We start from the raw sequence: 15653 nt of genomic DNA, 5'->3' as shown, positions 1-15653 counted from the left end.
AACACAAACCCCATCAGAAGAGGAGACCAACAGACAGCCAAGGTAAAACCAGCTCAGTGCTCAAAGAGAAAAGTCACTTGCTGTGATACATTAGGGTGAGTTAAATCACCGCTCACACATGTGTCTTCTTTGTTCATATGTTCCTCTTTCTCTAAAAGTCAGCAGAGCACAGTGGTGTGGAGAGAAAACCGACACAGATCATCAGTTCATAAAGGAGTGAGTTCAGTGACCAGGACTGGGATTGGTTGTGTCACTGAGAAAGTGCTCGTTCAATCCCAGCTGGTCTAAAATAAGATCATGTACCTAGAACCAGAGCGCCATCAAGGCTGCAAAGAGAGAAACAGCAGCACATTAATGCATTATCAGTGCCAGGACTCTGGTTATTTAAGCTCCTCTAAAAAAACTAAGTATGCAGGATTAGGGACTTCTCATGGACACTCCACACACACTGTTTGGTGAGCAGTGTGTGGACTCAAACGTAAGGTCAGAAACTCAAACGTGCTCTCTCCTCATAATTAACAGTGACAGTGAGTACAGATTCTCCCACGGCTCTGGGACAAAGATGGTAGCTGGCAGTGGGTCCATGGCAGAATAGGGCTAGGGACCAGACTTGGGTTCCTTCATGGCATCAACCAAAATGCTTCTTTAGTACCGAGTATCAAAACACACCTCTTCTTTAGTTGTCTAGTTTCAGTACCCAAAGGGCTAATCACGTGAAAAGACCTGACAATGCCATGTTGTATGCTGCAGCCTCAGAAGACGTCTGCATGCAATCAATTGCGCTTTTGCTTTCTCTGGTCATTTTTGCTGGTCCTGAGCCCGGATAAAAGAGGGGGATTGTTAATTTGACTTAAAAAAAGCCCTAAAGAAACCAGGAATGTGCAGAGGAAAGTTCATTTTACTTATTAACATATCTACGCTGTACTCAGGTCATACTGACCTGTCACTTGTTTACAGCTGTTCTTTTGCAAGTACAATTGTTTGTTGTTTATTTTTCTTTGTAAGAAAAGTTTTCAGAGAGGAAAAAACTACAGCTGAAAAATAAAACCCAACACCTGAACTGTAATGTGTAATGTCATTTTCTTTTTGTTAGAATTGATATTATTAAATTGGTAACAAAAAAAGTATTGTTCAGGTATGGTTACTGAAGTGAAGATATGGGTATTGATACAAGTATCAGAGATTTCTGACTGAGATCCGGCCCCGTAACAGAGTCACTTTAAGGTTCCTGTGAGTCTGAAGAAATCAATACAGATGGAAGGATGTACGAGGTAAACCTGCAGTCTACAACCAAGAACAGAACAGCTGCATCTGACCATGATGCTCTCCTCATGGTCACATCTTCTAATTGTCTGTCACCTTTTGAAGTTCTGGTTATCATTCTCCTTTAAATTTGATCATTTTGTGTTTTTGTTTTGGCGCTTACCTGCATTTCCCACTCCATGAACCAGCAGCAGGATGTGTTTGTCCACTTGTCCAACTGGTCGAGAGCCATCCAGAGAAGACTTGGAGCCCTGAGGAAGGACAGCATCCATCATTTATTCCAGAGCGGTGGTTTCCAGCCTTTTCCAACTCAGAGCCCACTTTTCAGTCACAAAAGCTTCTACAGCCAACCACCAACCCCTGAATATGAAGGCCATGTAACGCCTTCTCAGAGCACTTCTTAAAGTAAAAATTGAACATAGGGGACTGACGTGAATAGTGCAGTGTGGTCTCACCCAAAGTGGCCTTACCCATTACAAAAGCTCCCTCTCATTTGCTCTTCACATGTCCCATTCTTTTGTTTTTCCCCAGTTTTTGGGCTGAGAGAGGGGAGTGACAGGCCAGAAACAGGCCACAGGCGTGGATTTAAACCCAGACCAGCCTCTCGAGGGCGCACTTCATGGGGTGAGACTGCTAGGTCATCTGCGCCCTGTCACACGTCTAATAAGTAACAAACAAAACTAAATAATGACAAAAACATTTTTAAAAATGAATATCCTTATCAACATAACTGAGTTTCAACATTTGAAAAATGTTATTATCTCCGCCAGGGAGGTCATGTTTTTGGGAGAGTTTGTTTGTTTGTCTGCGTGTTTGTTTGTTTGGGAACAACATAACTCAAAAACTAACAAACTGATCTTGATGAACTTTTCAGGAAATGTTCAAAATGGGATAAGGAAAAAGTGTTTACATTTTGGAGGTGATTGGGATCACTGTCTGGATCCAGAACCTTTTTAAGGATTCTTTATGTGGCTGCAAATTGGAGTGGCTCCTGAATTTCCCTTTGGGATAAATAAAGTATTTTTATTTATCATTGTGAGATAGGGCTGTTTTCACCATGTGTGTATACAACTCCACAATAAATGGTCGGATTGCTTTGCAATGGGCCATCTTCATTTTCAACACTGTCAGGTAACAAATTATTAGTGCTGTCAGGCGATTAAAGAAATTAATTTAATTAATTACAGGATTTGTAATTAATTAATCTAATTAATCATCTTTTAATCTCATATCTGCTTAAGGTCCCAAAATAAAGAATTTGAATTTCAGGACATTAAACTTACATTAAAAGACATTTAAAAATAAGGTGGGAATATATACAACACATTTGTAGGTATCCTGAGACATAAGGAACAAATGAAAAAAGTGTTATGGTTCTATTTTTACAAACTCTACACAGTCCTGCACCTAAGATAAGCTGATTTGATTTTTAGGACGTTTTTTTTGCTTCTGTTCACATTTTTACTCGATGTGGACTCAATTTTCACTGCAATATGAACTTCTATACTTCTATGAGGTCAGGAGAACCAGGGCTAAAGGCTAAAAACTGTGAGGAACTATGTACAAAACACTTAATTCAAGTCTTGGATCAAAGAAAAGTGAAGTATTCTCAGTTTTACATGCTCTGAACACACAAACTGTTGCTCATTGGTGCAGAGCAGCCCCAAGCTGAAACATGACACCAGGAAGATGGAAGGAAATTTTCAAAGAATTCTTTAGATTTAAATACAAGACCTTCTTCGATCATTCAGGACTTGTTTGATGCAGTAGAGAGTGTAAAATGACCTGTTTTTTACAGAGTTGAGCTAGAGCAAACGGTTGATTTTCTGTAGATTTTCAAAAAGGACGTGTGAATAAACGAGATGTGGACGGCAGTCACCTTAAAGGATAAGTTCGGTTTATACAGCTTTTACATTGTTTATAGAATGAAGTAGAACAAAATACTCACCCAGAAGGTTTTCCTGATCCAAGCAGTGCTTCAGGAGATATTTACATCCAAAATCGTGCAGCGGACGTCCGTATGATGGGATCCATCGGGGCATAGACAGCGCCGCTCCTTAAAACGGCATTAATCGTCCAAAAACTCGTTTTTCACCAATATTCCATCATGCTCGGCTCCGAGATAGTCCTCTGCTGCAGTCTGTGTCACTCCAGACAGCGCTGTGTGGCTGTACTGATCTCTGAACTGACAAAGACTTTGTTTACGCTTGCCCCTCAAAGAAAGGAGTCAGTGCTCCAGAGAGTACTGCGCAGTTTTAGGAGCGGCAATGTCTATGCCCCCGATGGATCCCATTATACGGACGTCCGCTGCACGATTTTGGATGTAAATATCTCCTGAAGCACTGCTTGGATCAGGAAAACCTTCTGGGTGAGTATTTTGTTCTACTTCATTCTATAAACAATGTAAAAGCTGTATAAACCGAAATTATCCTTTAACAGCGCTCTCTCTTCCCCCCGGTTCAAAGCATGTTGCTAGAGGTGATACATTCAGGGACCGTCGGAAATTTGAAAATCTGACGAGAACACCACTTTTTTCATGTAGGACAAATGGTTTGTAAATGCTAGACATTTGAAAATAAGTGGGTCTTTGAACGCCTCGCGGGTTTGGGCTCCAGATTAATCTGCGTTAATTTTTATGACGCGTTAATTTGCGGTGTAATTAATTAATCTAATTAATGCGTTAAAATGACAGCCCTACAAATTATGGTACAAACCTGCAACTGACACCAAATTGAAGCACAGTCTGCTGAAAGGAAGTATAACATTAAAGTAGGACTAAAAAGTTGGCGACAATCACAGTGTGCTTGGTGGAGGTCTGTGTCTCTGAGGGCTTTACTAGTTGGTAATGATTTGGCGGCCCACTTGCAACACCTTCCCAGCCCAACAGAGGGCGGCAGCCCACAGGTTGGGAATCACTGTTCTCCACACAAACAATGGCTAGATTAACTCCTACTCACTGAATCTACAGCTCATATTAATGAACTGTTAAACTCTTCCAACCAACAGCTGTTTCCATCACAGTGAACAACACGATGCTGCTGACAGTACAGAGTGTAACAGACCCCCTTCCTGTTTTCCCACTGACCACAGGCTCACAAGAGTTCTTGTTGCTGTGGCCAAACTGGCTCCACACAGCGTTGTTGTCTTACCATAAGGTCATCAGGTGATAAGGGCTCCTGACTCCTGGCGAGTCCAACAGAGCGGGTGGTGTGAAGGTTTCCATCCATGTCTGAGTACTTCCCTGTCAGCGATGTTTCACAGAGTCTGGAAATGTCAACACAGAGAGCAGGAACGGCAGTTAGTCTCCAAACACCTGAGCTCTGGATCTTCAGGTGGCAATGATACTTCTGGAAAAATTCCCATTGGTATAAACTTTGGTGTGTTTAGGTGGAAATATTTCCCCCTTAACTCCCCCTTCGTTGACACCTGCATGTATAGGAAACCTTCAATTGATCCTGCACACAGTCATTATTGGTATTCACAATTTACAGCCAAGAGGGATTGGAGTAAGGGATGAAGAGGGAAAGTCAACCTGAGGTAGAAGACTGATTTGGTGGTACGCTCCTGGTAGACGAACATGTTCTTCCGGTTGACCACACAGAACGAGTTCAGCACAGAGCGCAGGGCCTGGATCGCTGTGAAAATATAAAGATGTGAAACAGGTCTGCAAATCAAGTTCCAGATGAGCATCACTTTATGAAACAATCAAAGGTTGATTGATCTCATGAATATAAAAGGATGTGCAGTGTGAAGGGGAGAAGAACTGCTGGGCTCATAACTAATATAAAGGAGGACTGAGGTACAGATAAGTTTAGCAATCTAACTCTGACAGATGGGCAGACTGTGACTGATCCTGGGGACGCCAACTATCTCAGCTGTTCGGTCTCGTCTGCAAACCCCGCTTATAGTCCTTTTTAAATCCTGTGCTGTCCCAATGAAGTCCAGGATGGGACATCTTCAGTCCCCGAAGACCAGGGGAAGGACTCCTACTGAGTAAAGTGTAGAAACAGGGTACTACACTTCTGCCCTGGAACCTTCTGATAAGGAAAATAAAACCTGCCATTAAAGTGTTTGCCTGTTAGCATGGAGGAGATTCAATCTGCGCTGGTTTCAGTCATGTTTGATTCACTGCAGATGGATTTGCTCACTTAGCTTTGAGTGGAGGACCAGGGGACCAAGTGCTCCTCAAAAAGGAGCCCATTGATTAAGGACTTTGAGGGATGCATCCTTCTCAAACAGCTTTAGATCATCATTTAATCCTGATCTGATGAGCAGATTCTGACATGTATCTACACATACATCAAACTAAACTAGGATGAATTCTCCTGTGTCTGAACAGCTGCTGTAACCTGGATCTCCACTGACACATTCAGCTGAAGGTCTCCAGTTTAAGCCTAGCTCACACTACAGGATTCTCGCCCCGATTTAACCGATAATTTTCAAACCTGTTTGATATTTATCTGGATGATTACAACATTCATTCTCTCTGAGGATGACAACAGCCAAGAGAGAGAGAGAGAGAGAGAGAGAGAGTCCCCTTACAAGAGACCGGACAACAGACAACAAACGCAGGCTCAAAGTGCAACTGAAAGGCTCCAGGTCAGCTGACTGCGCGCTCCACTGGCCCACTCGAGCCAGTTCAATAGTGGCTTAAAAAATAACACATAACCACACCATTTTCATACAGTAGCAAACTGTTGTTTTATCAGTGATGGGTGTGAGATCATGCCATTATTGGCTGATACAGCAACAGTTTCACCTCTGTCCCTCTGTGTGCTCGTAATGGATGAAAGGCAGCGCTGCAGACAGCTCAGCTTCTCTCTCCTCCTGTCCCACCAGAGCGCTAAAAACCTCAGATCAGAACAACTGAGCACATGTGGTCCATCACTCTCTCTGGTCAAATAATCTTGGTGAAATCCTGTAGTGTGCTGGTCAGTATTTTCAAATCTTGTTGTTAGAGTGTGTTTAAGATTTAAGAGAAGATGATCTGTGAAGATTCTCCTTATGCGTGAGATACAGCCTGATTTCAGAATCTTTTAAGATTTTTAAAATCCTGTAGTGTGAGCCAGGCTTTACAGGCCACTCTTTAAACTGGAACACTGGGAGCTGACAGAGACACATTCACACTATCAGGCTCAGAGAAGACCACTGGTTAGGAGGGACTAAACCAAGACCATCACAGCTGGAGGAGGGTCTTAATTTCAAAAACACTTTTTTTGGTTTGCACTACAGTGACAGATCAAGCACTGTCAGAGCTGCTGGTGTGAGGGCAGAGGCCTTAGCCATGAGTGGTTTTCCTGAAGCTCCCCAGGTGTCAGCGTGAATCGAAGACCTTTGTTTAGAAATTGGATCCAGTTTTCTGCCATGCCACTTACCCCTGGAGACCCCCATGTTAGGACCCATCTTGAGGCGTGGGTGGATGTGAATGATGGTGCTCCACACAACATCACAGGAGAAATGTCCAGGGATGAACTGCATGGTAGCTGCCAGGTAGTCTCTGGCTGGGTAACTTTCCTCTGTGTTATAGTCTGTATTACAGAAACAATGAGCACAGCATGTCAAGGGAAGGTTTCACATTCACATAAACCATACGTGTCACATGAGAGGAAAGGGTCTGATCAGAGACCTGTGAAAACATCCCCCCCCTGAAACCTAAAAAACCTTCAGATCTGAACTTCCTGTTTCTGACTCCATGAACTCACCGTCGGAGGTGTTGAGCCTCTGCCTGTAAATAGACTCCGTCTTCCAGATGTCCTCTTCACTCTCAGCCACCAGCAGAGAGTTACACACATGGCTGTCATGAAGGTCCTGCAGCAGCATTCTCTGCATAAACACATACACACATACACACACACACACACACACACACACATACACACACACACACACACACACACACACACACACACACACACACACACACACACACACACACACACACACACACACACACTCAACTACATTATCTTAATGACCACAGCTGGGATCAGTCTGCAGTATTTGGTCCTCTAGGTCCACACCAGTCTGTTCTTCAGTCTGTGAGGAGGATCTGATTTAGCCTTTAGCTTGTGTTTTAGCTTGTGTTCTCGGCCCGTTTAGTCACTAAGCAAACTGGACCTTCAGTCCTAACAATTTGTTCTGGAACAGCCCGTTTGGCTGCAGCGTAAGCCACATTCAAAACTAAAAATAATCATCTAGTTAACTTATTGCACCATGAAAGAGATGCAGGTAAGATCACGACATAACTCAGAGGAACCTCCAGGAAAACCCCATCAAACAAGGTCAAACTGCGCATGTCTACCACTCATTAACAGTGATAAACCTGGAGAGCGGTAATGGTGTGACTGAGAGAAGATCAAGAAAAGCTTTTTCCAGAGGAAGAAATGGAGATTTAGTTACAAGAATACACAAACAGCTGTTATCAGAGAGTTAATCAGGTAAACAAAGAGAAAGAGAAAGTTGGGGGATCTTGAACACAGTAAATGTGTGTGGTGTTTCTGAGCACACAGTAGAAAAGCTCAGAGGTAAAATCAGTCATTTGAAAGCTGTTTTGAAAAGCAAGCCTTGCAGCAATGCCCCAGTACCTGGATGAATACCTTTTAAAGCAGTTTATAAACTCCAACATTTCCCCACACACATCTAGAAGGACCCAGACGTAGAAAAGCAAAGAGTGAATCAAGCTTGTAAAACTGAAGGCAGCGATCCTCGCTGGTTTGTCCCCCTTATCTCATCTGTTCACTGAAAAATGTTGAGTGTCTTAAATCTAAATTTGGTGTGGATTTGCTGAATTCCCAGTATGAAAGTCCAGCTTTGAGGGGTATTTCAGTTGGAATTTCCCTCTCAGAACTCGTCAATTCTGACCTCTGAATACACATGAACGCACCATTTAACCCCTGCGTTAGCCTTTAGCCTGTGCTCTATTTCTCTCCTGTTTCTCTTTCTGTCCACCATCACTACAACATTAATCACAGAAATCGTTTTCAGCACAGAAAAACACAGATGTGTCTTCTCACAGCTACAACAGCTTACAATCAGGCATATATCTAGAGGGAAGACTTTTTCAAGATTACTTCGAAATTCCTCACAGAGAATTATGCTGGCAGATGAAATCTATGCTCTGTGTCAGGACATGTTTCAACCTTGAGATGGGTTTCTCCTCCTTCAAAGAGACGCTTAAATTAAAAGGGAAATCATTCAATCTACTTGAACAGGATTCATATATGAAAATAACAAATGAAATCAAACTCAAAGCTGTTCTTGAAGTGCTGCATCATTACCTGATTGACTATTCTGCAGATTTCAGCGATCTTCCTGACCATTATCTGATGAAGCCGTAAATACTCAGGAAGCTCCATATCCTCTTTTTTGTCAATCTCCTTAGCAGTGTCCTCTTTTCCTTCAGTAAAGCACCTGCAAAAATAACATGACCAATTCAAAGACACAACTCATCCAGGAGGGATCAAATATGAGAGCTACAGGGACATGAGACAGAGTTCACACGTTTCTGGGGACTCTGCCAAAAGCCGGAATTTCATTTCAAGCCTAAAAAATACTTTGATGATTAATAATTGAATTGAACATTAGAGCGAGAATTAATATTATGAAGCCTAACTTAATCATAGCTAAAACAGGACCCCTTTAAGAAGAAACGGTCCAGTTCTTTTATTCTCAGCCCAGAAAATACAGTGGTTGGAAAAAGCTTTTGGACACCCTTCAAATTTTACACACTCTCAAATATGATGGTGAAATGTTTCTGGAAAGATGACTTTTCTTAGTGTTTCAAAATGCATGGTAAGAAAAACTAAGGAAACCGAATTTTTGACAGTTTCAGTCAATGAGCTCTCAACACTTCCTGTTTCAGAGTCAATGAACATCAAAGAATGTGCTGGAAAGTGGAGGAAAAATCAACCAACCAGCTCATCACTAGATGAACCTTCAGTGGTCCTGCCGTCAGCAGCAGCAGAGCTCAGGCTCATCTCCACCCATTCTCCTCCAGTTACTGCTTTAATTCCTCTAAACTAATTCCCTAAACTCTTTGGTTTACGCTTTGAAACAGACCTCTAGATCAGGAGCTCAAGTCCGGGGTTGAGCTGGCCTCTCCAAGACCTGGATCCTGTGGTCCTGCAGCCAAGCTCTCCTGGCTCTGAATGTGTGGAGAGGGGTCACTGTTGTTGAAACATCCAGTTTGGACCTGAACTGAGCATGTGCAGAGGGGAGCATGTGGGTTTGGAGAATGAAACAATCCTTGGTGCTTCCCCAAACCCTGATCCTGCCTCCACCATGTGGACAGTAGGTCCTGTGCCTGCTAGAGATGAAGCTTGGCCTGGTCTTCTCCGTCCCCTCACATCAGTAGGAGGAAGATGAAACTGGACTCATCTGACTACAGAGTCTTCTCTCGGTTCCTGGCGGTCCAGTTCTTGTGTGTTGAAGAACTACCCTGTCTCTCATTGATCAGGGACTTCTTGATGGCTTTGACAGACCTTTTCCTATGGAGCAGGGGGAACACTGGAGCCCAGTTTGGTTTGACCTCTGCTGTTGAAGCTCCTGTGCTGTCATTTGGTGGTTATCCCTGCACACGTGGCTCAGGATGTGGTCTTTTCTTAAAGTAGAAACCCTTGGGCGCTCAAGCTTGGCCTGTGTTTTTGCAGAGTGGGTCTGCACCTACACTTCCTGACGATCTGCAGGCAGCTGTTCTCTTCCCGTCTGACAGTCTGTTTCTTCAGATGTGTTTCCTGCGTTAGCTTCCTGTTTCAGATGTTTTTGTCTCTGAAGAACTTTCAGATGGGTTGACTTTATAAAGACACGAAGCACGGCAACAAAACTGTGTCTTTCAATAAAAACCACCATCTTCATCAGTGAATCCCTGGAACCAAATGGAGCCACCACTCTAAAATTCTGGTGTGTTTTAACGGAACCAGTGAGTTTCACGTTTTCAGAGGCTTTCGGAGGATTTGTATTAGGGCTGTGACTGCACTTAAAGACCTAATGCAACATTTCAGGAACGCATGGGCTGTCTGAAAACTCTTCTCCACCACTGTAAATTTGGGCTGCAGGCTGCAGGCTGTTTATTGTGGAAGTGTTAAGAAAACTTTTCAACATCTGACCTGGAATGTGAGTACACCTTCACTCTGTCCTGGTAGACCTTTACAATCAGCCAGAAGTCTGGCATCAGAGGAGGCTGACACTCCAGCTCCTCCAGAGTGGGGCTTTCACACTCAGAGTCACTGCTGCCTCCGTCGTATCCTTTCAACACAGACAAAAAGGAAATGTATGACGTCAAGTGTATGGTCTCATTTCCATACAGACCATGTGTCTGAACACTGATTTAAAAATAAAAATGAAAAGAATGAAAAGAGACTTCAAAACTTGAAAAAGATCTATGCTGGACTGAGCGTCTGGACTCAGCTGTTGCCCTGATGAACAGCTGTATGGTGCTGAGTGTTTCAGAAAAGACCTAGTCCCTGCAGAACTTACCCTGCATGTCTGAGTCCAGGCTGCCCTGGCTGGACACCACGCTCTGCACTCGACTCGGCCTGAGTTTGCCACAGCCTGAGGAGAGACACGTCAAGGTTCTGTCAGAGGCGTGGCTCTGGGATGGGCTCTCTGTGATCCCTGCTGACGAATAATTCTCCCCTAAGGCCATGTCCTCACGTAGCTGGGTATCTGGGAAACTGCACGATTTTCTATATGTTTAGTCCTGTCATCAGCTTTATGTCACTCAAACAATGTTCTCTGAAAACTCCGGCCAAAGTGAAGTGTGTGGAAAAACTCTGGTTGTATGGTTTCATCTAGATGCTGGGAAACAGAGTTTCTGGTTCTGTAATGTCACCGCTCAATGACGGGGGCTCATTCTGATTGGCTGACACAGATTTCACGTCGGGAAAACACTGACAATTTGGGTTTAACATGCTTCCAGCCGCACTTCTCAGCGGATTTGCCTGTTGTGTGTGGACAAAAGTATTTTAAAGTAAATCAAAATGAATCAGTGGGGATATTGGTTTTTGAAAATACCCAGCTATGTGTGGACAAGGCCTAAAAAAAGCTGATTTCATTGTAACTTCAAACCAATGAGCCATTTTCAGTCTTTAGCTTTGGGACTGATCCTGTCCAAGAGCACCGAGCGTCCTCCACGTCCTGCTGAATGAAGACAATCACTTTATTCTGACAAACTCAGAATGAAGTGAAGAAATGAATGTGAAATCCTTTCAGATAAAGATGAGTGGTAGCAGGCATGAGGAAAGTAGTCCTGAACACACTATCAGCCCCTCCTCTTTTCTCCTGAATCTCCTCCAGCTGTAACCTCTCCAGAATTCCTCTTAGATTCTCTCTTTCAGGAGGGGACGGACCACTCATGCTCTTGTGTATGGAAGCTAACTTTTCTGATGCTCCTTATTGTTGATGTTAAAATCCCTATTTGGGAAATGCTGTTCACCGTTTCCCCTTTTCCCCTCAAGGAGCTCTGGTGCTGGTAAGTCTTTGACCCAGCTGTGAAAAACCGCAACAGTTGGGGATGGGACGGATCACACACGACTTGGTTTACCCGACTCGGTTTACCCGACTCGGTTTACCTGACTCGGTTTACCTGACTCGGTTTACCTGACTCGGTTTATCCGACTCGGTTTACCCGACTCGGTTTACCTGACTCGGTTTACCTGACTCGGTTTACCTGACTCGGTTTACCCGACTCAGTTTACCCGACTCAGTTTACCTAAATCGGTGAACCCGACTCAGTTCACCCAACTCGGTTTACCTGACTCAGTTTACCTGACTCGGTTTACCTGACTCGGTTTACCCGACTCGGTTTACCTAAATCGGTTTACCTGACTCGGTTTACCTGACTCGGTTTACCTGACTCGGTTTACATAAATCGGTTTACCCGACTCGGTTTACCTGACTCAGTTTACCTGACTCGGTGTACCTGACTCGGTGTACCTGACTCGGTTTACCTGACTCGGTTTACCTGACTCGGTTTACCTAAATCGGTTAACCCGACTCGGTTCACCTAAATCGGTTTACCCGACTCGGTTTACCTGACTCAGTTTACCTAAATCGGTTTACCCGACTCGGTTTACCCGACTCAGTTTACCTGACTCAGTTTACCTGACTCGGTTTACCTGACTCGGTTTACCCGACTCGGTTTACCCGACTCGGTTTACTTGACTCGGTTTACCTGACTCGGTTTACCTAAATCAGTTTACCTGACTCGGTTTACCTGACTCGGTTTACCTAAATCGGTTTACCCGACTCGATTTACCTGACTCAGTTTACCTGACTCGGTGTACCTGACTCGGTTTACCTGACTCAGTTTACCTGACTCGGTTTACCTAAATCGGTTTACCCGACTCGGTTTACCTGACTCAGTTTACCTGACTCGGTGTACCTGACTCGGTTTACCTGACCCGGTTTACCCGACTAGGTTTACCTAAATCGGTTTACCGGACTCGGTGTACCTGACTCAGTTTACCCAACTCGGTTTACCTGACTCAGTTTACCCAACTCGGTTTACCTGACTCAGTTTACCTGACTCAGTTTACCTGACTCGGTTTACCCGACTCGGTTTACCCGACTCGGTTTACCTAAATCGGTTTACCCGACTCAGTTTACCCGACTCAGTTCACCCAACTCGGTTTACCTGACTCAGTTTACCTGACTCGGTTTACCCGACTCTGTTTACCCGACTCGGTTTACCTAAATCGGTTTACCTGACTCGGTTTACCTGACTCAGTTTACCTGACTCGGTGTACCTGACTCGGTTTACCTGACTCAGTTTACCTGACTCGGTGTACCTGACTCGGTGTACCTGACTCGGTTTACCTGACTCGGTTTACCCGACTCGGTTTACCTAAATCGGTTTACCCGACTCGGTGTACCTGACTCAGTTTACCCAACTCGGTTTACCTGACTCGGTTTACCTGACTCAGTTTACCTGACTCGGTTTACCTGACTCAGTTTACCTGACTCAGTTTACCTGACTCGGTTTACCTGACTCGGTTTACCCGACTCGGTTTACCTAAATCGGTTTACCCGACTCAGTTTACCTGACTCGGTTTACCTGACTCGGTTTACCCGACTCGGTTCAGGGCGCACATTTCATTCAATTCATCACATTTCCATTTTCTTTCTTTGTTTTACAGTTTGGGGCATGTGTGTGGTTCTGATCATACCCATGTGCAGCATGAGGTGAAGGTGTCCAGCAGGAGGGTTTTGGAGAGAGGCGTGTGTGTCCTGTACGTAGCGAGCGGAGGAGACCGTCAGAGGATGTGCCTGTGGCGTTGTGCCATACTGCTGTCTGCGAGCACTTTAGATTCATTGTGACTCAGTCTGAGCGTTATCAACTCAGCATCTTTGTGGCTATATGAAGTGACTTTTCAGACCCCTCCAGTGAGTTTTTTTTTTTTTTAAACAGCGACTGGTGAAAAATCTACTGATTTTCTGGCGTTTGGTGGCTCTGTTGTAAAAGGCATGTTTTGAGCTTACTCTCCTCACTCGCAGCAGTCTCTCCTAGCTGCAGCCAGAGCAGGCCACTACATACAAATGAATCACGCATGTGTCTCATTTGGGTCATTAATGTCAGTCCCCAGCCCAGATAAGGGAGGAGGGTTGATATTCAGACATAAAAAAAAACAAGAATTAACAATAGAAAGTTAATTTGTAGGAATTAACACATTTAAGGTGTTTTTCTTTCTCTGCCACCTTATTTCTCTCTCCTACAGAGTCCACAACAATTACATCCAAATGGATTGTTATAGAAACTAGGCAATGGCATCATCTAGTGACTTCTTGGACAGCCAATAAAGACTTTCCTAACTGAGGAGTTAGCATGTTGAAACTAGCGGTGTTTTCCTCAGCTTTAATGATGTTTGAAATGGGAAACAGCCTCATTCTTTCAGCTTTTTCAGGACTATACGTGACAAAATTGATGAAAACAAAACTTTAACTATGGATTATTGGGTTACATTGTATTCTGGGCTATAAAAACAACAACAATGTACACTGAGCTACATTTAGTGAACCCTTCCATCCCTAATGACACGGCTGTGAATAAAACCAGTCTCTCTGCCTCTCTGAGCCGTTGCTGAGGATCAGGGGAAAACGTCCCACACTGTCTCCGATCATTTACTCAACAGACCAGCTCAGGCCTGCGATGCATGGAGTGTGTGTGATGGACTCACTGTGAGAGGTGGACTGCATGGATTCAGCCAGGCTGACACTGGAGGGGGTCTTTGGGGGTGAAGCTGACTCCGTTCCAGGCTCAGTCTGGAGTTGGAGGGTACTGGGCTGACTTTTGTCCTCTACCAAGCTAGCAGAGCTCTGAGAGAGACTGTCGTAGGCCTCGGGCCTCAGAGCTCTGACAGGATCGCTGGTTTCAGCGGCTGTTTCACTCAAGGTGTTGGCAGCAGATCTGATGGATCTTTTGTCTTCACTCTGCAGTTTTAGAGTTCCAGCAGAGAAACAAAAACAGGCTGGTTATCGCCACACGAGGGCAAATGAACAGTCTCTCCAACAGTGGAAGCGCTGTTTTTACTTTTACCTCGCTGTCAGCCCCCACTGCCTGGGCTTCTGTGTCACTCCCCTGGATCGTCTCATCCACCTGCGCTCTGGCTCCAGCCCCAACTCCAGCTCCAGGTCCAGATCCAGGTCCGGCTCCGGCTCCAGCGCTGCAGAGCAGGGTCTGATGTGGGGGGGTTGGGGCGCTCGCACACAGCGTCTTGTCAGCACTCATCCTCTGCTGGTGCAGTCTGCTCAGGGACATGTAGTAGAATCTGTCCTGCTCTCCGTTCAACACGTAGCCAGAGAACGACATCCTGCGAAACTCCTGTGAGTCAAACAACACCCGCCCATCAAGACTAAAAACCAAACAGGGCCATGCTGTAACAATCAACCGCTAGAAAGTTCTGAATCAAAGAGCCGTGAAAGAAAAGTTAGAAATTCTTTTAATCTGTCTTCTGCTGAGTATGTCTTGCCTCCTTGAATTTTTCCAGTGACTGCTCTGGCCCAAAGACAAACTGCAGCGGGACATCCTCGCAGTGACAATGCCGTCGACCACTGGAGCGCACGACATGCTCTGCAACTTTCTGCAGAGTAGCAGAGCTGATAACTGGAGAATGACGCAGAGCGGAAACAATCTCATCCTCCAGAAGCCAGCGGATCTGAAACATAGAGAGGGCAACCAGAGAAGCTCAGAGCTGGGCACTATGAGCGATAACACGAAGGGAACATGAAGTTAAACCCCAGAGCTCTGACGCTGTAGAGAATCGTCTCATGAATCAGCTCTGGTAGTGTACCTTATTAACCGTTTCATGAAAAAGTTGGTTTGGAGCCGAGGTAAGGACCTAACACCACACTAAGGACTCAACGTGGAGAGTCAATTTTGAATGATGATTAGAAGA

The 15653-nt window shown here is 44.6% G+C and overlaps 1 protein-coding gene across 5 annotated transcripts in view; it reads right to left on the bottom strand.

Moving 5' to 3' along the window:
* szt2 (SZT2 subunit of KICSTOR complex) overlaps nucleotides 1–15653 on the bottom strand; it is a 151421-nt gene that overhangs the window by 60887 nt on the left and 74881 nt on the right. For all 5 annotated transcript variants that reach the window (XM_074668165.1, XM_074668166.1, XM_074668169.1 and 2 more), the window contains 11 exons: nucleotides 15228–15413; nucleotides 14795–15079; nucleotides 14436–14688; nucleotides 10738–10812; nucleotides 10368–10506; nucleotides 8541–8673; nucleotides 6966–7086; nucleotides 6639–6791; nucleotides 4796–4898; nucleotides 4413–4527; nucleotides 1427–1514 (listed from right to left, as the gene is read on the bottom strand). In XM_074668165.1, coding sequence (XP_074524266.1) covers nucleotides 1427–1514; nucleotides 4413–4527; nucleotides 4796–4898; nucleotides 6639–6791; nucleotides 6966–7086; nucleotides 8541–8673; nucleotides 10368–10506; nucleotides 10738–10812; nucleotides 14436–14688; nucleotides 14795–15079; nucleotides 15228–15413 — 1651 coding nt within the window. The remainder of the gene's footprint in view (nucleotides 1–1426; nucleotides 1515–4412; nucleotides 4528–4795; nucleotides 4899–6638; nucleotides 6792–6965; nucleotides 7087–8540; nucleotides 8674–10367; nucleotides 10507–10737; nucleotides 10813–14435; nucleotides 14689–14794; nucleotides 15080–15227; nucleotides 15414–15653) is intronic.

The sequence above is a fragment of the Halichoeres trimaculatus genome, unplaced genomic scaffold (assembly GCF_033239565.1).
Source record: "Halichoeres trimaculatus isolate MK-OKI-2021-1 unplaced genomic scaffold, fHalTri1.1 fHalTri1_scaffold_4, whole genome shotgun sequence".
Classification (NCBI taxonomy): domain Eukaryota; kingdom Metazoa; phylum Chordata; class Actinopteri; order Labriformes; family Labridae; genus Halichoeres; species Halichoeres trimaculatus.
This window is presented reverse-complemented; position numbering and strand designations above follow the sequence as displayed.